Source organism: Rhinolophus sinicus, chromosome 14, assembly GCF_057876585.1.
Source record: "Rhinolophus sinicus isolate RSI-liver-muscle chromosome 14, RSI-T2T, whole genome shotgun sequence".
Taxonomy (NCBI): Eukaryota; Metazoa; Chordata; class Mammalia; order Chiroptera; family Rhinolophidae; genus Rhinolophus; species Rhinolophus sinicus.
In genome coordinates this window covers 82,549,254-82,574,789 of record NC_142514.1, presented here as the reverse complement: position 1 = coordinate 82,574,789, position 25,536 = coordinate 82,549,254, and the positions used below count along the sequence as shown (strand labels likewise).

Sequence of the window (25,536 nt, the reverse complement as noted above, 5' to 3'; positions counted from 1 at the left end):
GAAAGATGTTCTCATAATTACAGTATTTTACAGGAAGTCCAAAACCAACTTAGATATGGTGAGTTCATCTTGCAGAGCCGTGGTTGGATCCCAGCAATGCTGTAAATGCTGTTATAGCTGAAGTCATCTCAGGAATGTACCCAGCAGATGTAGACTCAGAGATAGGATTCAAGAGGAAGCCTGAACTTGAATGAACAAAGCAAAGGATTTTGAACGTTTTGCATCAGGTTTTTGTAGAAGTTTTGGCTCGAGTAAGTTGCAACACTGTCTAGTTGGTTGTGACTTGGCTCAATCTCTATGAAGTGGTGTCCTTTTCATTTTTGTCGTGTATACTTCTTGGACAGCCTTCCAGCAGGGGGCACTGCTACTGCTGACTAGGGGCTGCCTAGGCAAGAGTAAGGTTAAGTGTGGGCTAATAAAATGGGAGCCTACTTCTTAAAGTGAGGTGAAATCATTTTTTTTCATGTCTATACAAAATTCTGCATACTCTGTATATGTGTAATTCATTGTCATAACAATTGTAGCAGTCATTTTATTCTTCAGATGGAACCACCCAGATTTGTCACAATAGGTGCTAAAAATGCACAAGATAACAAGCAGGAGATAAAAGAAACTGGAAAATGGTTCTGTATACCTGTGGTGGGGAGTAGAGGGGAGAGGTAGATGGGCCTAGGAAGATACACCGATTTTTCTTTGCTTGACCAGTAAACAACAACCTGAATGACTTGTGATATAATTGCCTCTGTTCTTTTTAAGCAATGATTCAGAGACTATGAGAACAATACTGACCATATCCTGTGATTTGTAGTAGGAAGCAGTATAATCCCTGACTTACAAAACAAGAAATGGATTTAAACTGAGAGAAACCAACCTTACAAAGAGATTCCAAATCTGTGAAGGAAAAACAAACTCATGGATCCAAACTGTACATAAGTGTTAAAATGTACATGAGCAGTGTAGAATCTTCCATCAGGGACTGGTCCCCAGACACCTCTGGTGGGAGAACCTCAGAGGAGTTGGCCCCATACCTTATACAGAGGGTGCCAAAAAAATGTATACACATTTTAAGAAAGGAAAAAAAAAAAACTATTAAAATTACACTGATGGTAACCACTGTGAGCATCTCTTATAATTGCAGAAGTCAAATGTGACTTGTATTCATCTTTTGTTACCGGTATATATTGAGTTTCACAATTTTAATACCATTTTTTCCTTTCTTAAAATGTGTGTACATTTTTTTGGCACTATTTGTACAGATGACATGTTCAGTTTTGACAAAGCACTCTGCCTTACTTCCTTTTTCAGAACCACTCTTAGATTTATGACAGTATCATAAGGTATTTACCACAGTATTGTAAGATGTGAAAACATTACGCGTGCACTGTAACAATCCATGTGAATGCAGGGGTTGGCTGCAATTTATTGTCTCAATGGATGGGCTGCATTCTTAATATCAGGACCTGCTCATGAAGGAATGAATAACGAGATCTCAGCTTTTATATTATCCTTTCTAATTCTTCAGTTTTTAAATGAAGGGAAAGCACAGCCAGAAGAATTACCTGTGTGCATGCGTTCTCTAAGATAGCACAGAGTGGAAAGGAAAGGCCAACCCATCCATGAGAGACCTCATGTCATGAAGGTTTGAAGTTAGGCTGAGCTTGGTTCAAGATGGTTGCCGTTAAATGCTGCTAAGAACAAGGTAAGCAAAGATGCTCTTGTAAACAGTCAACTGAGCCTATTAGAAAGTGTCTTTCAGAGCTTGGTGTGAGGTATTAGGTTAAGATAGTAAAATAATAGGGAATTCTAAACTTTGCTCCCCAATCTAACGTTTATGTTGCCCGCTTCTTGTTTATCTTGAATTGGCTTTTACACACTCCCCCTCCCACCCAAGTGGCCTTTTATAGGTTATCTCCCCTCCATTTCCACAATTCCAAAATGAGGGTTTGAGCTAGACTGCTCCAAAGAGTCTCCAGTTCTAACATTTAATATATCTACAATCAAAAAGCAGAAGGTCAATCAATTCCCATTGTTCAGCTTCATGGATGCTGACACATGAACAGCGTCTCCCCACACTAGACACACACACACACACACACACACACACACACACACAGACACCAACGCACCACCATCATCCCTACCCCTCATTCTTGCTTCAGAGCCCACAGACAGCCAGGTACCTAACTCATGAGCTAGTGCACCTGGGTCTAATAAACACAAAAATAGCTAGACTTGTTTGTTCAATTTTTATTTGCTGCTTTCATTCCTTTATCCCACTAATGCAAATTGTGGAGAACAGCAGGAAGCCACATGTGAAGGGGCACATGCCAGCTGGCTGAGTGATGCCAGCCATGGCCCCTGAGCATCACAGAGGTAACGGTGGGCACTGGCTCCTGGGCCTGAAGCACCGATTGCTCGGCCTGAGAGCCCAGTAGGGAAGGCCACCTCCCCAGTAGTCTGGCCTTTACAACAGGAAGAACAGTTGCATTCATTGTCCTTTATTTTTTCCCTTTCATAATAAAAAAAGAAAACCAAAACCTTCTATAATTTATAAGCTATTTTTTGCTATCTACATTATATAGAAAATATAGACTCTGTTTACTTTATAACACACATCTTTTCCCTTGATAAATAATTCTTTAAAATATCTAGTATACATGCCTTGACTTTTTATACATAAGTTTGGTTTTATACATATACATACATATATATACGCATGTTTGTGAAACACAATAAATATATATTCAACAATGACAACCAAACAAATGTAATTTTGGTTAAAAAAAAAAAATGAAGTACTGTAAAAGCACCAGGCAGCAAACAGAAAGTCGCAATTGCTAGAAATTTCTCCCTCCCCTGGGCAAGGCACAGGGACAGAATACTAAATGCATCTGGATGCCTGAAAGAGAAGATGGGAAGCAAAGGAGCTGGGTAGGTCACTTGCTTTTGTTTTGTTTCTTAACCTGGAATTGGACAAGCATCACAAATAAGCCATTGCATTTATAAGGAGAAACCAAGGGGCTCATTCAACAACTTGGCCATTGTGATGGCTGCAGAGGACAGCAGAGGCCTGGATGGGGAAGGAGAGAAACAGAGACAGTGTGACACCACGGTTACTCTGTAGACCCTGGCCACCCGCCCAGGTAAGCTTTTGATGGCCGCACTAAGCATAGAGCCAGGTGCACATGACATGGTCTTGTCATTCCTCCAGTTGCTGCTGGTGTGAACAGAAAAGGGTGTAACAGATTCAAGAGTATTCAGTAGTGCAACACTTTAGTAGCCTGAGAGACAGACACTTCAGTGGCCCCCCCAAGGGCCCCAGCAAAGAGGGGCTGTGATGTGGGGAAGAAAAAGGTCCGTAGGCCACCGCTTCCCACGGCTAACCTATATATTCACTCAGATCTGGTACTGGCTTCACCTCCAGACTCCAATGAGACCACATAATCCCATCACTTCTTAAGGCAGCACAGGGGGTCTTCACTCCTCTTAGGAGAAGTCCTGGAGGTCTGTCTCAGTCAGGGCTGACCCCTGAAATGAAGCATTCCTCATCTATCAGCTTCTCTGCCGACGGTGGGGCAAGCCAGCTGCTCGGAAAGACTGACGCACACAGCTTTTCTATCACTGCCTTCCTCCCTGGCCCCAAAAAAGAATTGAGATGCAGGGCGCTGATAGCTGATTTTTTAAATGAGCTCCCCAATGTCACGGCCTCTGCCTGGTAAACTTCAGGGCTTAGATGGCCAGAAACATTGGCGGTGGGTGGAGCAGGGTCCTAAGCTAGTAGATCTGCATCCAGGAGAGGTGTGGGGGGAGTGTAAGTGGAGCTGGCCTCACGCATCCTGAGGTGCACATCTGAATTTATGTCCCCATCCTTGCCAAAGAGAATACAAATCAAAGATAAGGGTTCACATTACAATCACAATGGAGCATTTTAAACAGCTAGTTTTATGAGTACATTCAAGACATAAATGAGCTTCTAGGAAATTGATTCAGCTGCAACAGTTCAGGGAATAAAATCCGTTGCAAGTCTGACTTCTAATTGCAACTCTTCCACCAACTAGCCATGGGACCTCAGACAAGTCATCTCTCCTCTCTAAGCCCCTTTCTTCCCATCTGAGAGCTCTGGAGTTGCTGTGTAAGGCAGGATGTGACTTAGAGTCAGAAAACTGAGCTTCTAGCCTGGCTCTCCCACTAAGAAGCGGTGTGACCTTGGCCATCACTTAACCTGTTGGTGGATGTACAATAAAGGAACTGAAGTCCCTTCAGATGCAACTGGATTTACTTGCTCCACAGGATATCATCAGCAATGCTGAATGCTCCCATACCCACCAGAACAAAAGCAATGGAATCAGAAACTTAATGTATGACCACAGGTCAAATTCAACAGCTGCAGCTATGGGACAAAATGAAGAGAGTCAAGAGAGTAGAAAGGTACAAATGCAATGCACAGCTAACATCTGAGTCAAAAACAACTGAACTTAAAAAGGCCCACTCCCTGAGAAAAGACATTGTCCTATGTTATATTTAGACCACTGAGAGGAAACGCCAATAATCGGCCAACAACGCTTTGAAAATCCCCAACCCTGCGGTTTGCTGCATCACCTACAATCAAAATCAACGTAGGAAGTCGATTTTGAAAGAAGCTGAGTGATGTTTCCATCTTGGAAGGGAAGGAAAAATGACGACTTCCATTTCAGCTCTATAACAAACCTGGCAGAACATCAAATATGGCATCTTGCTCCACAGGAGGCTGTGACAGCAGTAGAGGGAAGGCCCATGCAAGTCACACTCTGTTCTAATCACAGATGCTCCACAGGGCATGAAAGCAGACCCCACAGGGTCCAACAAGCAGTGCTTTCCTGCCTGGCAAAAACTACTGAGGCACAAATCTTTCTTCTTGGGAGGCAACGTGGTTTGGAGGAGAAAAAAGATTTTGGATTCAGGTGACCCCACTTCTGCTTAATAATTGTGTGATTCTGGGCAAGTCACTCTTCCTCTCGGAGCTTCAATTTTCTCCTGTGTAAAATGGGAATAACATATTATGGGGTTGTTTTTATGGATTGAATGACATAATGTACTTAAAATACTCTGTACACAGTGGATATCAAGAAATGTTGGAGCACGGAGTACTTGGATGGCTTTCTGCAGAGAGGGAAAGGCTCTGGGAGAAGTTCATCTTGAATTGGAGTGGGCCAAAACTGCCCCAAGGGTCCAGATTTACCTGACACAGAGGTATTAGCTGCCAGGTAGGCTAAGGTGTACCTGTGGTCCCCTGCCACGCCTCTCATTGAAGGGAGAACTCCTGGAGAAGCTAACAGTGGTCAGACTCTCTCTCCAGAAGAATTCAAACTTTCCAAATAAGCCCAGAGCATGCCCAACACATGTGGATTCCACTGTTAAGGACCCCTCGCCTCCCCCCGCCCGTCTCAGAATTTGGAATCAGGACATCTGCAGAGGCAACGAGCAGCATGAGCCCAAATTTCCTGCACCAGAGGCATCCACACGAGGATGGCAACCAATCAGGCAAAGGAGACTAAATGTGATGGCCCTGAAGTGGTGCCTCCTTTACACCCGGTCCTTGAAACACATTAAACTAAGCGGAAAGAGCTGGGACTTGTCCTAGGTCAAAGTCAGCTGATGGTACTCAGACCCCCGAGGCAGGATTAGGTGCTGGATTTTGTGGCAGCAAGTTTTGTTGAAAGTTTGAGATTTTAGCTTCACATTGCAGCTCCCAATCAAGTCTTGGCAAGTGATCAGATAGGAGCAAAAGGAGCACGAAAGAAGTATCTTAAACCAATTTCCTATCATTTTTGTATCAAAAAATGAACTATCTCAGTCATCTCTTCCTCTCATTCCTGCATCTACCTACGACATGCATTTCAGTAGACAACATCTGAGTACACTTACTAAAATATTGTTCATGCTTCTTTTAAAGAATATATGTTCTTTCTATATACCCCAGTCTCAAGAATTTTTGTTTCAGACACTGAATATTTATCACAGAGCTTAGAGGCCTTTGGGAGAAAACAAACAAACAAACAAACAAAAAAACCTCCCAAGTATTGTGGTTAAATACAGAAACATAAAATTGAAACCCCATGAAAATCCCCACGTAGGTTATAAACGAATTAGAAAAATGGGACCCATAGAGTCATTTAGTTTCCTTTCCCTTCATTCTTAATCACAGCCTTTCAGGCTAGCTAGGGGAAAAAAAAATTCATTCCACTCAGTTCCCACAAAAGCTATCCAGAGGGCAATTTAGGAGAACCCGAACCAAAACAGTTGATGGTATGGCCCGCTGCTCAAATTATAATTGGGAGACTTCCACTCTACCAAATCTCTGGTTTTGAACTGATAGCTACGAAAGCTGGCATGCCATCATGAAGTCTGAAAACAGACCAGGGACCTAATGTACCACGGAGAGTTTCAACTGACTACCCTTACCATGTTGCAGTAAGGCCTCCGGAAGTAGGAGAATTCTTTCTAGGAAGGCCATCCTTACTCCTCTGTGATAGAAAATGCCCACTGTTCCCATGGCATTTGGACACGCCCACACTGCACCGATGGGCAGCCTGGGCTTCATAGTATATTGACCCTAGGAGGAGAATGGAGGATGCAACTAATTATGTTGTTTATTTTCAGATTCTGCCTATCCAGAGCCTGGGGGTGGACTCTTGGGCCTTTAAACTCCCATCTACTTCTACTGCCAATTATCTGAAAAGAAGTCGAAACCTCAGTTGTGTGCCAAAGATAACTTAGATTTCTGTGAGCTGTGAACAAAAGCTATGTAGATTTACAAGCACTAGTCTCCACATCCAACTTTGACAAATCTGTGGGACGAAGGATTAAGAAAAGATAACAAAAGGATGATGGCCTGTTTTCAAAATGTATTTGACTTGGTCTTTCTTTCAAGACCAAGTCTGAATTTTTAAAAGCGATTTTAATGACATTTGGTGGTAGTGAGCATTTACAAACTCGTGTGTATGTGGTGTGTGTGTGTGTGTGTGTGTGTGTGTGTGTGTGTGTGTGTCAGGTTGTTCCCTTTTGCCACTGCCGCTCTATGCCTGCAGTGTGCCATCTTCAACAAAAGCTCTGTAAGCAAAGGGTGACAAGATGAGAGACAGGAGACCGAAGAGAATAACATGTTTTTTTTCAACATTAGCTTCTCACCCCTACATGAAGATACACATGAGAGAGTTCTAAAATCCTATTTTAGAAACACTGAAAATTATGTTCCTTGTTGTCCTTTTGTTTTGTTTTGTTTTGTTAATACCTATTAAACTTTTTTCAGATGTTAGAATTGTGAAAGCAAAGGCCAAAGCTAAGGAAAAGAGCCTTGACATTTTTTTGGGGGGGTTAGGAGGGAAGAGGATTACATCTGGGTGGAACTAAAGACTTCGCTTTTTAATCCACAAAGCTGGGTGAATCTCCTAAAAGCCCTTCCCCAGCTTGGTAGGAGAGATGGCTGTTTGAGCACAAAGCAAGTCCAGGGCTGGCTGACATCTCCTTCTTCTGGGGAACTCCCACTGCAACTCTGGGGCACATTGCTGCCCCCAGTTCTTGAGGGCAACATATGAGCTGTAGTCAGACCCACACCTCCTGCTGTCTCCTTGGCCCTGCCTTTCACCTGGCCTGAAGAACCAGTTGAAAGGACAACCTCAATACTTCAGTACTGAATCCCTCTTACACTCAATTCCACTCCACCGGAAGTAGTGTTTTAAGGTGGCTCCTTATAATTTTATAATTACTGACAAATTCAAGGGGATATTTTATTCTCTGCCTCATCTGTTTCCATGCAGGGTGTGTTCCTGTTCTCTCCTTTTGGGTGAAAGAACCTGTCTCTCTGCTGGCCATTCCTGGTACTCCCTTAGCCTGTCTCAGGCCAGGTGAAAGGGAGAGAAACCAATTAGGTCCACTTCCTCATTGTTCCTAGGAGGAAGACCAATCAATCAAGAAAGCTGTACACTTTGCTGTCAAGTCCTTTTCACTTCAGACACTTAAAGTAGCCTCCCTGGAATATGAACATTCTCATTAGCCCTCTGCACCCCCACCTGTCCCAGACTAAGAGACTTGTGTGGACATGTGAGGATGTGCTGTTCCCTGCCAGGTGTGTGTGCCGGAAGTTAAACACCAACTGAGCTTGCTACCAGATATGGAGACTTGACCTTGCAGGAGCATTTGGCTTGCAAAGGAGGCCAAGGTGTGTGTGTGGGGGGGGGGGGGGTGGGGTTAGATGGGAAGGAAAGCCACCCTCCTTGCTTCTCACAGAAAAGGGCAGCACAGGCAGCTAAACCTCCTCTCTCTCATGCAAATGGCCAACAGGGATGAGCTCAGGAAGGACAGGCCCTCTGGACACTCCTAGGCTATTTGCTCAGCCCCCCAACAGTCTTGTTTGGGACCCTTCGCCTGGGCCTCCCCTTCCCAGACGCCATTTATTCTCATTGCCCCTCCACCTCCCCACCCCCACACTCCTCGAGGCCACCTCTCCCTCGCACAGAAGGCCTAAGTGCCCCTATGTCCCCAGTCCGTGCTAACAGTACAGGGACATCCTGCTCCTGCGCATGGCCTCACTGATCAGGTACGCAGGGCTCAGCTCCGGCTCCTCCGTCATAATGGCAATGTTCTGCCACTCGCCCGTCTGGCTGGACCTCTTGATGGTGTCCACCACGCACAGGGCGTACAGGCAGTCATCGAAGGTGGCCGCCATGGTGAGAGGCCGTCCGTCCCACGTGCGCCGGTCGTCCTGGTCCTGGAAGGCCTGGCGCACGGCCTGCATCATCTTGATGGTACCGCGCAGGTAGGGCGAGGGGATGTCGCTGAAGGCCTTCTCCGGCAGCAGGGAGTTGCTGACAGGAGTGGCGTCCTGCAGCAGCAGCTCCTGCTCCGGGGCGCTGTTGCGCTGCCCGTACAGGTCTGTGCCCACTGCCAGGAGGCGCCCGGCCGAGCCCACCACGGTCACGTCCTGCTTGAACTCGCCCGGCACGTTGAAGTTGAGGGTAACAGTGCAGCACACCCCACCCTCCAGCACCATCTGGAAGGTGCAGAAGTCGTCGCTGGTGATCTGGCGGATGCCCTTGATGTGGTCGGTCTGCTTCACGAAGGTCTTGAGCAGGCCGTGGACCTTGACGGCTTTCTGGCCGGTGAGGAAGGTGAGCAGGTCGATTATGTAGGTGCCCACCGAGTGCAGGCCGCCGCCGCCCATCAAGTCGTCGCAGCTCCAGTTGTACTTCTTGCCCAGCAGGCTCCCGCTGTGCACCTGCACCTCGCACACCAGCAGCTCGCCCACGTAGCCCTCCTCGATGAGCTGCTTCATGCGCACGAAGGCCGGCAGGAAGCGCAGCACGTTGCCCATGATGCTCATGAGCTTGGGGTAGTAGTGGGCGGCTGACATCATGCGGAAGGCGTCCAGTGGCGTGGCCGTGCGGTCGCAGATGACGTTCTTGCCAATGCCTGTGAGAGGGAGGAAAAACAGCCGATCAGGGCGCTGGAGGACAGGGAGCGATAGGGGGCGTTGTGGCCCCCAGACGTTAATTCTTGGACCCGGAACCAGACCTGAGCGGCTGTACTTACTATATTTTAAATATTTTATAACATCTTTTATTTATGCAAAAATAGTAGATTCTATATATTTCAATATTATATATTCAATTATTAAGTAAAGTCGAATTACTTAATTTTAGTATTAAACCATTGGCCTTAATTTAAATATTAATTTATTTTATATTACATTTAAATATAATTAAATATAATTTAAATATTTATATATTAGAAATATTTAAAAATATTTAAAAATATTTGAAATATAATATAAAATGCCTCATTTGATATTTTATGTATATAAGTCTATAACATTTTATATACAAATATGTTGTAAAATATTTATATATTTAAAATATTTAAATATAAAATATATGAGTTCTATTAAAGTATACAATATAATCTTTTTACATATAATATGAAATGTCTTATCAAAATTATCTTACTTATGAAATGTTTTATTTTATATGTAAAATATAATTTTTATTTAAAATGCATTATTAAAAATATCATATGTAGAGAAAAGAACAGTGTCTCTGTCTCTACAGAACCAGAATACATAAGCTTAAATCATGGCCAAGGCGAGTCTGATTAAGCGTGAGGAGGAATTTCTTAATGATATCCTTCAAAGGTCTAAGCTTTTAGCTGGCTTCCCACAACCACCAATAAAGGATTACATTGAGTGTTATCTTGCTTGTTTACTTTGCATTATGAATTAGGGCTGGCAGTGGTCATAGATGTGTTGGTTTAGTGTTTTCCGGCTCCTTATGGGAAGAACAAATATTCCCTGTACCGGAGGGGTGAGCAGTGGCCCGTTTCTCCCCAACCTCCATCTGTCTCATGGTGGGGTTTGGTACTTCTGTCCAACGGAACTGAGGCTTATGTGATGACTGTAATGAGTGCGTAAATTACAGATAGACACAAGCCCTTTAGGAGACTAAGTGGTTCCTGTTCTGGAGAAAACAAAGGATCAGAAGAAAGGAGAGTAACAGGGAAGAAGAAAGGGATTTATTCCGCAGAAGCCAAGAGTCAGGGAAGAAAAACAACTCAGCTGAACCTGGAGAAACAGCAAAATGGAACTGAAATAAAAGAAAGAGAATTAGACAAATTTTGTTAGCAAACCAGATTAAAGGATGCTAGGTGAAAAGTCTTGGGGAGTTTCTTAGCAGTGCTCTGTTGTCCAATCATGCTCTGTACATAGACCCTCTAAGGGGGACCTGGACACTCCAGCCACAGATGAGGGAGACACCACAAGGCAAATGGGGTGATGAGATACACACACCCATCCCAGTTGTCCTGACTCTGGGCATTCAACTTGACAAAATCCATGAAATTTGGCTCTCTCGTTTACCCATTGGAAGAACTAGCCAAACAACAGACATGGTCAGAACAGATTATAGAAAATACAATCGAGGGCTGTCACTTTCCATATGCACATCTAATTCTGGCCCTGTGAAAGGCCTGGAGGTTAGAAAGTGAATACATCTCCTTGCCTTTTCCACATCTGCTTATCAGGAAAGCTGGTTGGCTTTCCTGATGACCATGAATGAGCAGTAAGAAGCATCTTTAACTCTTACCGTGTTTCCCCGAAAATAAGACCTAACCGGAAAACAAGCCCTGACTTTCAGGATGACATCCCCTGAACGTAAGCCCTAATGCATCCTTTGGAGCAAAAATTAATATAAGACCTGATCTTATTTTTGGGGAAACACAGTAGCAAGCAGGTGAGGGCTGAAGCTCCAGCAGAGGGGTGAGGTAACATTGGTTTTTATTACCAAAAGTGCCATGCACCTGCCTAACCTAATGTTCTGATTATATGGTCCTGTAGGTTTACGCTCATGTAACACCTGCTCATGCTGGCAGAAGCAGATTTACATGTAAACGGATTGGTAGGTCACTGCAGAGACAGGTGACAAATGCTGCCAAAATCTGCTTCACATCTGTTGGGTATACAGGCTGTAGCCTCTCCTATACCCTACCTCAAGGTCCTCAAAACCAGGACCCCTGACTGCCATCTTCTTGTTATTCTCTATTGGTCATATTAAAGGCACATGAAAAAAGTTTATCTTATTTTTTGTTATAAAAGCTATAAAATGAAATAATAAAAGAAAAAAATTAATTGGGAAAATTAATTCACTCTCCCTCCACACATCCAAAAGAATCATTGAATGGGTAATGCTTTGCAGCTCTGTAGATGAAAAGATTCTGATGAAAGCTATAGACTCCCTCTGTAGAAAATGTAATATGAACATGCACACAAAACGCCCCCATTTTGAAACTCACACATGGCCCTCCCAAGTTTCTGAGATAACGGGCATCTCTTCCTTTAGGCTATTTTTACGTTGTGGTTCCACACTACACAGTAAGTTCTTCAAGGATAAAGACTGGGTCTCCTAATTTCTTAAATCTTCACTATATCCACAGTGCCTAGAAATCATGTGCCTGCAGTATTTTGTTACATCCACACTTTAAAGGTGGGTCTCAGCAACATCTTAACTCACAATATCTTCAAAAGTCAAAAGAGACTTCTAGGAACCTATCAGAAAGAAATCATCTAAAATGTAAGCACAGCTTCTTGCCCAGAGATGCTTCTCATGCATTATTTATTAAAGCAAAAAGCTGGGAACAGTGCAAATGCCCATCGCTAGAAGAATGGGTAAGCAAGCTATAGTACAGCCATATAATGGAATAATTGTGCAGCCACTGAAAATGATGCTTATAAAGACTTATTAATGGCAAGCAAGATGATTATGATGTAATGTTAACTGAAAAGGGCTGTATTCATAAACATACTATGATCTCAACGCTCTCTTAAAAAGACAACAGAAAATGGAAAAACCTGGACAGGACCTCCTCAAAACGTTTACAGTGGTTAATTGATTAGTAAGATTATAACTGATTTTTATTTTCTTTACTATATTTTTCCACATTTTCTAAGTTTCTATTTTCATGGTCAGAAAAAAAAACAGTTTTCCTTTTTTAAGCCCAAAGGAGACATGAAGACCTTTGAAGGACAGTGTTCACGTGATGCTAGGAGGGTCCTACAAAACCTAAGATGAGCAGGCAGGTCCCAGAGCCCATGGACCTGTCTCAGTACCCATGCCCCACCAAGCTGGTGAAAGCACCGCTGACCCTGAACTTTGAATGTTTCAGAGGCTCAGGCTATGTTGCCAGGTCTTCTTGTTCCAATTCCTCAGGCCCTCTTTATGATCCTGGTGAAAGCTATGGTGTCTCTCCACATGATGCAATTCAAACATACACGCAAAACTTTACCCACACCCCAAGCCCACGCATACGTAGCCTGTTCTGAGGAAATTGTAGGACAACTTCTTGAAGTGTTTATGATATATTGTAAAAAATAAAATAATGCTTCCAGCTTTACAAGGAGCCCAAAATGCAGAGCTAGCAGGCCTTTCACAGATTTGTAAAGCAAAGCTTATTTTTTCCCTGTTCTGGACAGTCTTACCTCTTGGTGGAGCTACTGCAAAGCCCACTCTGGAACCCTCAAGACTGTAGATTCTGGTTCCCAGCTTTCCCCCACCAAGATCTGCTCTAGCAAAATGCCCAGACCCTGACATTCCAAGGTTCCTTGCAGTTTAACAAGAATCAAGAGCTTAGGCTAAAGAAATGCAATTCTGTTTTTTGTTTTATTTTTGCATTATTGATGTGTAATTGACATATAAAGTTGTAAGATATTTAAAGTGTACATTATGGTGATTTGATATACATATGCATTGTGAAAGGATTCCCCTATCTACTTAATTAACACATCCATCACATTTATCTTTCGTGTGTGTGAACATACAAGTTCTAACCTCTTAGCAAATTTCAATTATACAACACAGTTTTATCAACTACAATCACCATGTTTTGCCATGTTTCATCACCTCAGACCTTATTCATCTTATAGCTGAAAGTTTATATGTAAAGAAATCCAATTCTAACTGTAGACTTCCAGTCATCAGACACTGTGTGTGTGTGTGTGTGTGTGTGTGTGTGTGTGTGTGTGTCAACATATGCAGGTGTGTGTATAAGTGCATTAGTGTGGCACACAGCATTCCCCTCACCCCTAAAATCATACGCAATGTAAATGGAACTTGCATTATCTGGGCATAGGGTTGACACACCCCACAATCCTGGGTGTGTCAGATGCCATTGAATATATCCTGGCTTTCTCCCAAAGAAAGCAGATAGATAGATACCTGCCTTCAAATTGCCTCAGTCTGCCTGGGCTTTGGGTTTAGCTGTCCAGAAAATATAAGAAGTCTTTGGTGCCTTCATGATTTTCATGTGTTTTAACACAATCCTCTTCTTGCCACCACCAGAGAAAGTGCTGGAATGGGCTCTTTAGAGAAAACCTCTCTCTCCATTTTGTGCTGGAAAGGAAATAGGGCAAAATCCTGTACTACTCCCTAGGCACGTGGCTTTGACAGCCATTTGATATGAAGGTAAATATATCCCACCAGAGAGACTGAAACTGAAGGACTCAGTTTCTCCGGGAGAGAAACTCAGGGAGAGGCAGAAGGCCCCTTTATGAGCCGGTCCCCAAAACAGTTATGGCTGATTCCTAATGGGGAATCATGAGGGGGAAAATACAACCTTGGTCTCTGCACTGCATATCCCAAGAGGATAGTCTGTGCTTTCTCATAGGAAGGCCACCTCCACCATTCTGCATCTTTCTGAGCGTCACACAAAACACGCTTCCTTTAGGTTCTGGGTTCAGATTCTCTTGTGTCAAGATGTCGTGTCCTTCTAAGGCAAAAGATCTAAAACTGCGAGACCTCAGACAATCTCAGGGAAAATCATGCTGTGGAGAATCAGGCAAAGGGACTTGAATCACACAGATTCGATTTCACTCCAAATAAACAGGCCGTGCAAAACGGAAAGGAAGAAAAAAATACTAGGAGCCTGAGAAAAAGTGTTCTGTGTTTTGCAAAGCCCCAAATAGCTCCCGAGCACTTGGAGAGTTTCAGCAAAGCCCACTGGTACTGATGATAATGCAGAGAACAGCGGGAGATTTCCTCTCCGAGGCTCCCAGGAGGTCACCCTGCTTGCTGCTTGCCCTCAGGGACTGTGAGCCATTACACTATCATGTCTCACTCAGCCCAATCCACTGAGGGGTCTGTCCCCGTACCCAGGAATAGTTACCTTGGAATCATTAATGGTGGGTGGCAGAGAACACGTCAGGACTGGCCTGGGCATTCTGGGGAAATCTCCAGAACCCACCTCCACAGAGACCATTTACTTCTTTCAACGAGGACAAAGAGCTTAGGCTAGGTCTTTTTTTTTTTTTTTTTTTTTTTTGGGGGGGGAGTGTCTTTAAGCTGGAACCAACTTTGTTTTTCAAGAAGAGAACGCCTCAAATAAAGCAGGGGTTCTCTGCTATAAAATGGTGGGACTAATACTTTCCACCTATGTCATGGAGCTAAAGTTGGGGAGAAAGTGAGATTGATGGGAAACTCTGGAGGGTGAAAGTACAATGTGCAAGGAAGTATGCCTGCTCTTTGTCAGAAGCTTTTAAATTAAATAATTTCAGAAGGAGCTTTACTGTCCTGCTGAGATCCCTCATGGGGAAATGGAAATTTGGCTTCCTCCAAAGCTCGCTGAGTGTGTTCTCTGTAATAGGGCCAAAATATCCATGTCCCTCATGAGGATTTAGTGCTATCGGGAAGGACTTTCCAACCAACAGACCCTAGACACCTTCCAGCAGCTGCTCCCCTTACACCCTCCAAGCTCAAGGTCGCCAAGCTGTGGCTGAGCACCCACTCATACCTTTCCGCAGAGACCAGGGCATTTGTGGGGGATAACAGGAGTATCCAAAGAGGCCCTTCAGGAGCCAGGACAAGGGGCTTCCCATTGACACCTCTAGGGAAAGACACATGCTCTCTGCTGACACAGAGCAGCTGACCTTTCCTGCTCTCGATCAGGTAGGTTGTTATCCCTGGGTACCTGGAAAATGGCTGCCACTGGCCTTCTAGAGACGAGAGCCCTTCCCTAGTAGCATAATCAGCCTGCAACTTCAAAGCATGCCTCCCTGCCAAAATATTTCCAATGACACATTCCCTTATCTAATCAATGACGAAAATCTATGAGGCCCATGCTACTTTGCCACCAGTTCTTCCAGATTATTCTACTTGTGTTGACAGTCCCTTATCTTCTGAAAGCCAAAATGGATGCTGGTCCTGCAGGCTGGCTTGCAGCTGTCCTGGCAAATTGGCAGAACCCCCACAAGAAGTCCCATCCGATACAGTTTCCTATTTTTTCCTGCCATGCACCAAAGGGGAAAAAGGCTTTCACTGCAATTCAAGCAGGAAACTCATTATCTTTATTTATATTCCATTCTTTCAATGTTTCTGTGCTAGACATTGGGATCAAAAATGAGTAAGAAAGATGAATAGAAGCTCACAGCCCAGGAGAGGAGACCAATCAGGAAATGAGTGGTTATGGGATCTAATAAATTATACCGGGTCTAATAGATTACGGGATCTAATACAGGGATGGTCAATGACAGCACAAAGGAGGGGCTGCCCAACTGATTTGGGCGTGCTAGAAAGTTTTGCTGGACAGGTGACATTTGAGCGGGGTTGTGAAGCCTGTAAGAATTTACCCATTCATTCAGAAGCTTCAGGTCCCTTTTGGAAAAATGGTCTAAAACAAGGGTGTTTTCAACCTGGAATCTGAGAAACTGCTAAAACTGGATTATCTACAAAAATTTTCTGTATGTATCCTGAGGTTCAATTTTCTGAGAGAGGGGTTTATTAGAGTCTTAAAAGAATCTGTGATCCAAAGGAGATCAAGCAGAACTAGAGTTTAGAGTGAAGGAAAAAAACAAAAGCAGGCCAAAGAAAAATCTCTGGTTTTAACAAAACTAAGTATCTGAACAGACAGGACTATTTATAACACTTCTTCCCTGCACCCTGAGACTCAGTACATTTGGTCACTCACTGCAACTCTCCATTTAGTCCAGCTCTGCCTCTTTTTTCCTTTATTCCTCCCCACCCCGGCCGCGTGTGGATCTCCTCCCCTCCCCACTAACGCACGTTTTCTTTCGGGTTAGAAAGTGCAAGAGAAGTGGCAGCATCAGCAGGGTTGACTTGTCTAAACCCCACTCTGTGCCCAACCCCCCATCCCATTCCTGTTTCCTGTAAATTGGAAGGAGAGCCCCTTTGGAGAACCCCTCATCTTTAATCCTGAGAGTTCCTGACAAACAATTTCCCAACTCAAACCACAAATCTGATCTGTTCACAATAATAATGTCACAATTTAAAATAGCAACAACAACCATTTATTGAGCACTTTACTTTGTGCCAGAAGAGGCTGAGAATTATATATACACTTCTACTTTTCAGTGTACAAAACCCCATGAGGCAGACACAAATATCCTTCCCAATTCACAGATGTGGAAACTGAACCTACGAGATGGTAAGAACTTGCCCGTGGTTCCACAACGCAAGGAGTAGTAGAGCTGAGATTTGAACTGTGGCTCCAGAGCAAGCCTGGTCTTAACTTCTCAACGCCTACTGCCTTCGGGCCACCCTTATCTTAAGGCCGGCTAGGTTAGTTTTTGTACCCATATCTAAATTGTATACAACACCCAGAGATGACATTCACCTCTTTGATACACGCTCCCATTCTTGCTGGCACACGTGCCTGTGCACATATGTGCAATGCATGCCACACATGGCACCACAGTGGCTCGGAGGGGAATTATGTAACTGACTGTGGTGAGCATCGGAAACCGGGAGGTGGGGGTGGGGGTGCCTGGGCTCAGCGGTTGACCACCAAAAGTCTCAGAACAGCTTGATTAAGTTTTCATTCTAATTTCAAACTTTAGATGGAAATGGCTCAGGGTGACCCATATTCAGCTCCTTTTGTCAAGGCCTCTGATGCCGTCAGTGAGCTCTGAAAGAAGGGAACAACCAAAGGAAGGAAGTCAGAGTGCTGATATTGACGGGGCTTGATACTGAATTAAGATGTTCAAGTGCTTGTCTATAGCCAACCCGCCCTTAAAGGCCAGCGCCTATCCCACCAACCCTTCTTTATGGACTTTGTCTGAGTCTTCCTTTAGCACAGGAATCCCGATCAGTAGTTAAGTGTTCTCAGATTGTTTCATGTAGCTTAGTATCATCTAATCATTGATCCTACAGCCTCCGAAACACGGACAGTACTCCTGAAACACTTCATTTTCAGTTTCCTAATTGGTACATCGCACACATCTCCATCACTATGACTTACACATGCTGAGAATGAGGGTATGATGTTGGCAAGTCACTAGCAAGCTCCTTCCAGCCTGGGCATTCCCCAGGAGACAAAGAAAGGCTTCTCATTTGCCGCTCAGGGAAGACCAAGGATAGAAGTTCAGAAACAGCAGGTAGCCATGTGGGAGCCAGAGACCTTCTAGACTAGTGGCCAGCTTCTCTGGTAGGTGGCCTGAGGCAGCCCTTCCCTGCATGTAGGTGGCACAAACAGACTCAAGTGTGAGGGGGCAGTAAGGTGGTGAGAGCGCCCATGGGAGAACAGAGGCCTGGGGTTGGAGGCAGTGGCGGTCGCGGTCCAGGACTTAGGGACAGAGGAAAACAACTAGCACTGTGGGTTTCTCAGGTGAGTCCTGCTGAGTTAGTCCCAAACAGCCAAGGGTCCTTAGTGATTGTTATTCTGGGAAGTGACCTGAAACTTGAGCCTGCACCACCATTCTACACTGGACAAGCAAGGATTCAGAGGACACTCTGAGATCCAGGGGACACAGTAAGCCACACTTTCCCCATAGAAGCAGCCACCTTCTGCGGCGTGTGTGTGCGTGTGTGTGTGTGTGGGGGGGGGGGGGACAAAGGGCAAAATGCTGAATGGTTGGGCCACCAGAGTTATCTAAAAGTACTGAGCTACTTAACACGTTGCGTACGGATCACGAGAATCTTCGTTTTTTTCTGAGCCATGCGTTAAGGACAGATAATGAGAATTCTCGCTTTTACTGTTGACTCTTTTTACTTTGCATATTTTATTGAATTATTTGTAGAATAATTATTTATAGAATAATTTATAGAATAATTTATTTGTAGAATCTATTATTTATAGAAAAATAATAAATGACATAGAAGCATTTACACTTTAAAGAGAAGAGTGCATTTTAAAGTAGTTTCTTTTAAAAACCTGCCGGAACAGAGGGGTATGAGGGATTTAAACCCCGCCGTACGCAACGTGTTAAAAGAAAATGTAAATGATTGGCTTGGGTGAGATGACCAGATTGGAGTATAATTCCATTCCCTACCTACCCACCTACAGATGGGGTCCTAGAATGGTGATCAGGTTGGCTGCAGAAAAATAAAGAAATCTATACTTTCTCTCCCTGAGTATCGTGTGAATTCTCATCACACATCCAAACGGGCGGGAGCCTTGTGTTATCTCCCAAAGCCTCCACACAGACCCCAAAAAAGTCTCAGTATCCAATTGTCAATCGCAAGTCAACACTTTTGGGAGAAACACTACCCTCACTGTGCATATAGTATGAAAGACAACAGAATTCAAACCACGTAACTTCTTTAAAAAAGTAGGAAACTCACCATTCAAGAGGCGTTATGCTTTAGAGAAGGGATCACTGGTATAGGTACCCAGCAGGTGGGTTTTCTTAAGAATCAGAATATTTCACAGTCTAAGTTTTAGGCCTCTCAAAAAATGGAAAGATCTAGAAACATTGGGCCTCTTCCCCCAGAGCCTCCCCATGACAACAATGCACGGGAGTTGAACAGTGGCTTCCACAGTTAGGCGGTGCGTGCCTCGCCAGGCTGTCTGTCACACTCCCCACCAGTCTGTACTGCATGGCTATGTGAGTTTTCTGTTGCAGCTACAACTACCACAAACGTAGCAGCTTAACGCCCATTTATTATCTTTTAGTTCTCTAGATCAGAAGTCCGGGTGGGCTCAGCTGGGTCTCTGCTTAGGGTTTCACAAAGCCACTCTGGGGAAGAAAATGCTTCTAAGGTTATACGGTTGTTGGCTGAATTCAGTTCCTTGAGGCTGTCAGCCCGAGGTCCCCTCTGGTTTCCTCGCAGGCTGTGTAGCTTCTAGAGACGCCTGCACCCCTTGTGTGCCATGCCATCTTCAGGCCAGCAGCAGCATGTGGAAGCCAATCCCTCTTGGGCTTTGCAATCTGACTTTCTCTTTTGTCACAAGCTGGAGAGAATGCTGTCTTTAAAGGGCTTCTATGATTCGATTAGGTCCACCCCAGATCATGTCCCTCTTGCCATATAACTAATTACCGGAGTGATACTGGGGAAGAAGGTCATCGTAACATTACTCCAGCCCAGTCCACTCATTTGCCACCAGCTCTAGAAAGCCCCACCAGGAGGGAAAATCTCAAGTTATCTCCCAATATAAAGTACCTCAGGCACGTGTGTGGACATTCCTTTTAAACCTCCCTTTGTTTCTATGTTCTTTCAGTAGTTTTTACTCCATCAAAATGAAAGACTCAGTAAGGTACTCTAGGCTTTTAAAAACCTATTATTAGTCTCCTTGTTACCACAGCGATTGTGTCCCCAATTCAGGATTCCCTGTAGGCAGTGGTAATGGGAGGGCAGGGCGGGAGCCTGGGGAGCAGGGGCAGAAATGAGTACAAAGAAGGAAAGAGATGCTGAAACTGTTATGTATCCAGGAGGTGCCCAGGCTGGCCATCGGCTCCGTTAAGCATCACACCAACACGATTATCCCCATTTCTCCAGAATAGGAAGCCATAAGAAAGATCGTGATTGCCCAACATGTGCCCGATATGTGGCAGGTCCCGCCTGCAAATTCAAATCTGTGATCTCAAAGCCCTGTGTTTTCCACTTGATGTCTAGGGAATTGCTATACGTGGAAGGGTGGGAGCAGGATTAAATGACTGAGCCTCAGAGCTGCCAGATGTGCTAATAAAAGAAGTCCCAAACGCTTTGGGCCCCACTGGACCCCAGCCTTGAATTGAGAAGTGATTTGGGAAGGCAAAGGAGTGGGAGGGCAAGGTTCGCTAGTGCTTGAAAGAAGAGCTGGAAAGCAAGAAGGGCAGGTGGGAGTCTCAAAGTGGGAGAACCACAGCGGCTGTTGTCCTGAAAAGGCAGATGTCCAGTTGTTCCACATCTGTGGCAGTGACCTGGCCAGAGCAACTGAAAGAATCTTATGAGGAAGGAGAGAAACAGGCCCTTGTGGTAGCTGGGTTCCCACATATGAATAAAAGCAGCTGTGCAAGGAAGGGCTTCAGCCTTCTGCATGCAGGCACCTGCCATCTTGTCAAAAGGAACCAGGCAGCAATGGGCTTGCCACATGCTTCTCCTCTAAGAAGTGTGCCAGCAGCAAAACCCTGGCAGGTGGGGCCACACTACCCACCACCCCCGCCCCAGGGAAGCCCAGGAATGCAGATCCTTGGGGGAATAAATACCTGGGTGTGGCCAAAACTTGCCCAGGAAAGGAAAGCGGACTGATGCGCCATGTTTCCTCACAAAGAAGCAATGGAGCTTCCTCCTCAGCCAGAAGCAGAGGGGGGAACAAATCAGCTGTGAGACAATCTTCAATTCAAAAGAACAGTGTTCCTCCCCATGCGGCCAGACCACAGCAATAAGCCCCTCCCACCGCCAGGAGGCAAACTAGGTTCGGGATGCCTGGATTGTCAGGATAAATAATCACCAGCAAACCATTTCCCAAAGCACTTTCATCTACATCATCTCCACAATTCATACCAATTCTGTGACAGGTGTGAGGAGTGCTGGGAAGGTGGTGATGGTGAGTAACAGAGAGGAAACCTAGAATTAGGCGTTTGTGTGTGTTTTCAGGGGCTGCCCAGCATCTGAATCCCCCGGTTACATCTGGGAAATTTCCCACCGTGTGAGTCTTAGTGGGAGGGAGAGCTTCTTGCCCCTATGGAAGCCAAGCCAGCAGCTTACTTTCCCGGCAGCCTTTTCAGCAAAGGCATGGGCACACACGTGGGTTTCGCCAACCAGGGACACCAGGTGGTACACAAGGAAGGCAGAGAGGGTGGAGAACCCATGCTGGCAGTGGGGGTGGCGACACCCCGTTTCCCACGGCTGTGGTGCAGCGATGCCAACAATGGCACCGTCAAGCGGCAGGGTCTGTCCACGTCAGCAGATTCCCCGGTGGGACACGGACAGTGATTCCTGCTGCCAAACCCTTCTCTGTTCCTCGCTGTCCAAGTCTACTTCCCCAGCCTGCAGAACATCTCAGTGATGAACTAATAGCCTTTCAAAAAATTCCATTCTGCTAAAATCAGCCAGGTAGTTTCTGTTGTTGGCAATTAAAATGCTTCTCAGGGACAAGAGGTTTACAAGCTTCTGGACCCCCGTCTGAAAAGATTGATTTGGGCACTGAGGAACCACTGAGTGCCTATTAATAAAGCAGCCCAAGCCCCAGCAGGATTTATTGGAAAGGGAAGTGGAATGGGAGCTGGAGGACAGGGATTGAATTTCTGATTCCAGCATTTAGAACTGAGTGACCTAAGCTATTCGACATCCTTGAGGAAGCTTAGATCACTTATCTATAAAATTGGAATAAAACCTGACTTAAAAAGCTGCTTTGAGGATGAAATAACATAGAGCCACTGTCCTGACACATGAAAAGTGCTCATGAATGTCTGCTGAAGTCGATAATAATCCAAACAAAACCTGCTCACATCAGCTCTCAGAGCTACAAGAATTCAAAATAAGTGGGGGAGGGGAGGGAAAGGGCAGGGAGGGTAAGTGCATAGCGGCCTGGAGGAGGGGGAGGGTAAGGTACCAAGGCTTGACATCGAAATCGGGTTTAAGTCTGGCTTTGCCACTTACTCAATGTGCAAAGACCATCTGTGACACAGGGCTGATCTCAGGCCCTGCAGCTTTGTAAGACTACTGAGAATAGGAAATCAATATTATATAGAAAGTGCGCTGGAAGGCATACGAGCCTAGTGCAAGAACAAAGTGAGTGAGATGCAGCAGCACAAACAAACAAAAACAAACAAACAATCAAGCCTAGAAAGCAAACCTACTGCAGTGCTCTCGTGAATAAAAGCAAAATGCAGAGCCCACAGGTACCAGTTGGGGTGCTGATGCACTGGGCACTGCACACCTCCCAGGCAGGGGCTTCCACAGTCATACTGTCCCAGGCGCTGGCGAGGGTGAGTCTGCAGCGCTTCCTTTTGTTTTTTGTTTGTTTGTTTTCAACAATGTGCAATCAATGCAGACTCTTTTTAAAGGAAGAAACATAGTTGGCAGCAACTCCCAGAATACTGGGCACACGGTCTGCAGTGGCGCCAGCACCAGTTGAAAACCTGCCTGGTGATGTGAGGTGGCAGCAGCTCCATTTTACAGATGAGGAAATGGGCTAGGGGTTAAGATTCAGTACTTTCTCTCCCACTTAATACTGTGGCTCTGGAGACTGAGATAGTGACATACAGGTGATGAAGGCTCTAAGGGCACCAGCCCCTGGGGAAAGAGCCCCAGCAGGGCTGTACTGGTTCCCCGTGCATCCTGAGGATGCTCCTGCAGGGAAGGGACCCTCACTGACTCCCAGGAGAGGGCTCTGCATGGGCACAGCGTTGGAACAGGTCCCCTGAACACCTGGGTTTGCACAGGACTCGGGTGGCACCTGTGGGGGTTTGTCCAGATGTCCTAGACACATGGATGCCCTACAGGGATGCGGGATGCAGACAGAACAGGGATCAGACTCAGGCATGGTTTGCCGTCTACCGCCCTGGGGAGGGCTGTTGGGGCCCCTGAGGCAGCAGGAGTGATCTCCCGGCTCAGTGAGCAGTTCTCCAGCCTGTAGCGCCTCTGAGAGCAGAGGCAGGCCTCTGCCAAGGGGCCTCCCTGTGGCTTGTCCCCTTCCCTCTTGGCAGGGTGCCTCCACCTTAGCCCTCCTCACATTAACACCTCTTTCCTGAGTAAAGCTCGTCCGCCCCATCACATTAGACTGAAGTCTAAATGCCCACCACAGGAGTAAGAAAAATAGAACTAACATTTATTGAAGTGCTTATGGTGTACCAAGCACCTGGCAAAAAGCAGTTGCATTTTTGAGTCCTCCTAATACCCCGGAAGGTCATTCATTCCCATTTCACAAACCATGAAGCCAAACCCTCAAGAGTCAATGCCCAAGGTCACCCCCCAGGAAGTGGTAGAGTCAGGAATGAAACCCACACATTCTGGCTCCGCATATCTGTGGCTCATCTTAAACAATACAGTGTGATTGTAAATGCAACTTGACAGGCAGTACAACATGACTGCAAAGGAACCAAGGTATAATCGCGGATTTTCCTGTAACCTTTCATGCAATCCACAAACACTCCTTAAGGGACTAAGGGGGAAGAAATGGGAGGGGGGGGGGTGCCCCAGCTTCCACCTGAGCTTGTATTTTCCACTACTAGTTTCCATGTTTCAGAATCGTGGTCCCGAGCCTGAAGCCACAGCACCGAAGGCATCCAGGGGTCCCACAGCGAACTCACAGGGGCCACAACTGTGTATTTTAAACTTTTGTGGCAACATGGTGGTGCTGGACAGCTACTGGATGCAGGAACTACTAGCTCAAGCCAAGTTTACAGTTTTAATACTGGATTGCACTACATTCCTTTCAATAACACCCTATCTCTGTGAAGCTCGGTTTCTGTCAGTCGCTGTGATAAAAACAAAACAAACAAACAAACACAAGTTCCAGGCAAAAATCAAGGTGGGATAGGAAATGAGGCTGGTTGTGTTCTATCTGATTCCCAGGTTTGAGAAGTTGTGCAGCGGCCAACAGGCAGCCGTACCCCACTATAACTCATCCTGATTATTTAAGAATGAAATAGAAAGATTTTTATTCTTTCAATTTAGGTGTTATTTTTTTTTTCAAGTATCTGCTATGTTGTTAGGACCTAAACACTTATTACTTACTGAATGCAATTGCTAGGTCTTTCTTTTGTCCTAGGACCTCCATGAAAAATTACGGAGACACTAAGGGCGTCATGAATGGAGAATGTTTGAGAATCTCTGTTCTGCAACGTTCTGAGTACTTCCTACCCTCAGCCAGAATTACAAGTTCTTTAAAGGCAGGAGTCTTATTATACTCGTAAATACGTTGGTTTCCCCTCCACATAGTACTTGGCTTGCTGTAGTTACTTTTTAGTACTTGTTCACAATTCATGATAAAAGACTGACCCTGGCCAAGAGAAGCCCTTAAAGATCCACAGAGGTCCAGCAAGGTGTGGGTGATTACAGGGGACTACTGACACACACTCCAGCTCCCAGGTCCCACCAGCGGGGGGTCGCAGACGTGTACCACACCTTCTTGACCCTAGAGAATAAATACCATTTTCTGAGCTCTCTACTGCAAAGTAATGTAATGAACTGCCTCTTCAGTGTTTTGAATACAAATGAAGATATAGAACACAGGTATAAATTACTTCAAACTCCTCTGAAAATAGGAGGCTTCTTTAACCATGGGGTTGAGATTCTGTTTTACTTAGTCAGAATCTATTATCACGTCACTGACCTAGATAATTCTTTCCAGACTCAAAAGGCTGACCCACACCTCCAGGGCTTTCAGCATGCCGGGAGGGTCAGAGCTGATGAGCAGAGGCAGAGTTTAAGTTCTAGCCCCCAGGTATCTCCCAGCTGGAACTCTCCAGCAGGAGTTGCAGTCCTGCTGACAGGGGTGGGGGTAGGGGGCACAGGTCAACTGGTTACTTAGCGACAGCTGTACCCCACTGCCAGGGGAGAGCAGAGGAGGTGTGTGTCCAGTTGATAACCAACATTCTAATCTCAGGCATGTACCAGTCTTCTGTCTGGGTATCTCAAGATAGAACCAGCAGGAGAGGATCCACCCAGTTACCTGCTCCCACTCGCCTCTGGTCCTAAGAAACTGCAGATGATATCAGCAACCCAAAAATGCCACTGAAAACCATGTGAAAGCATTCACAGAAATGTTTTTAAAACTGGCAAGTGGTGATGGTGGGAACCTTCTGCAAAGACCAACCATTCTGCAGAAGCAGTGGGAGCTGTCAGGCTTGGAGGTGGGGAC

At 45.3% G+C, this 25,536-nt stretch overlaps 1 protein-coding gene across 4 annotated transcripts in view; it reads right to left on the bottom strand.

Moving 5' to 3' along the window:
- Positions 1-2,232: 2,232 nt before the first annotated feature.
- Positions 2,233-25,536, bottom strand: part of GFOD1 (Gfo/Idh/MocA-like oxidoreductase domain containing 1) — a 101,208-nt gene continuing 77,904 nt past the window's right edge. For all 4 annotated transcript variants that reach the window (XM_019742993.3, XM_074335209.2, XM_088791376.1 and 1 more), the window contains exon 2: positions 2,233-9,447. In XM_019742993.3, the coding sequence (XP_019598552.1) occupies positions 8,528-9,447 (920 nt within the window). In that variant the 3' untranslated portion in view covers positions 2,233-8,527. The remainder of the gene's footprint in view (positions 9,448-25,536) is intronic.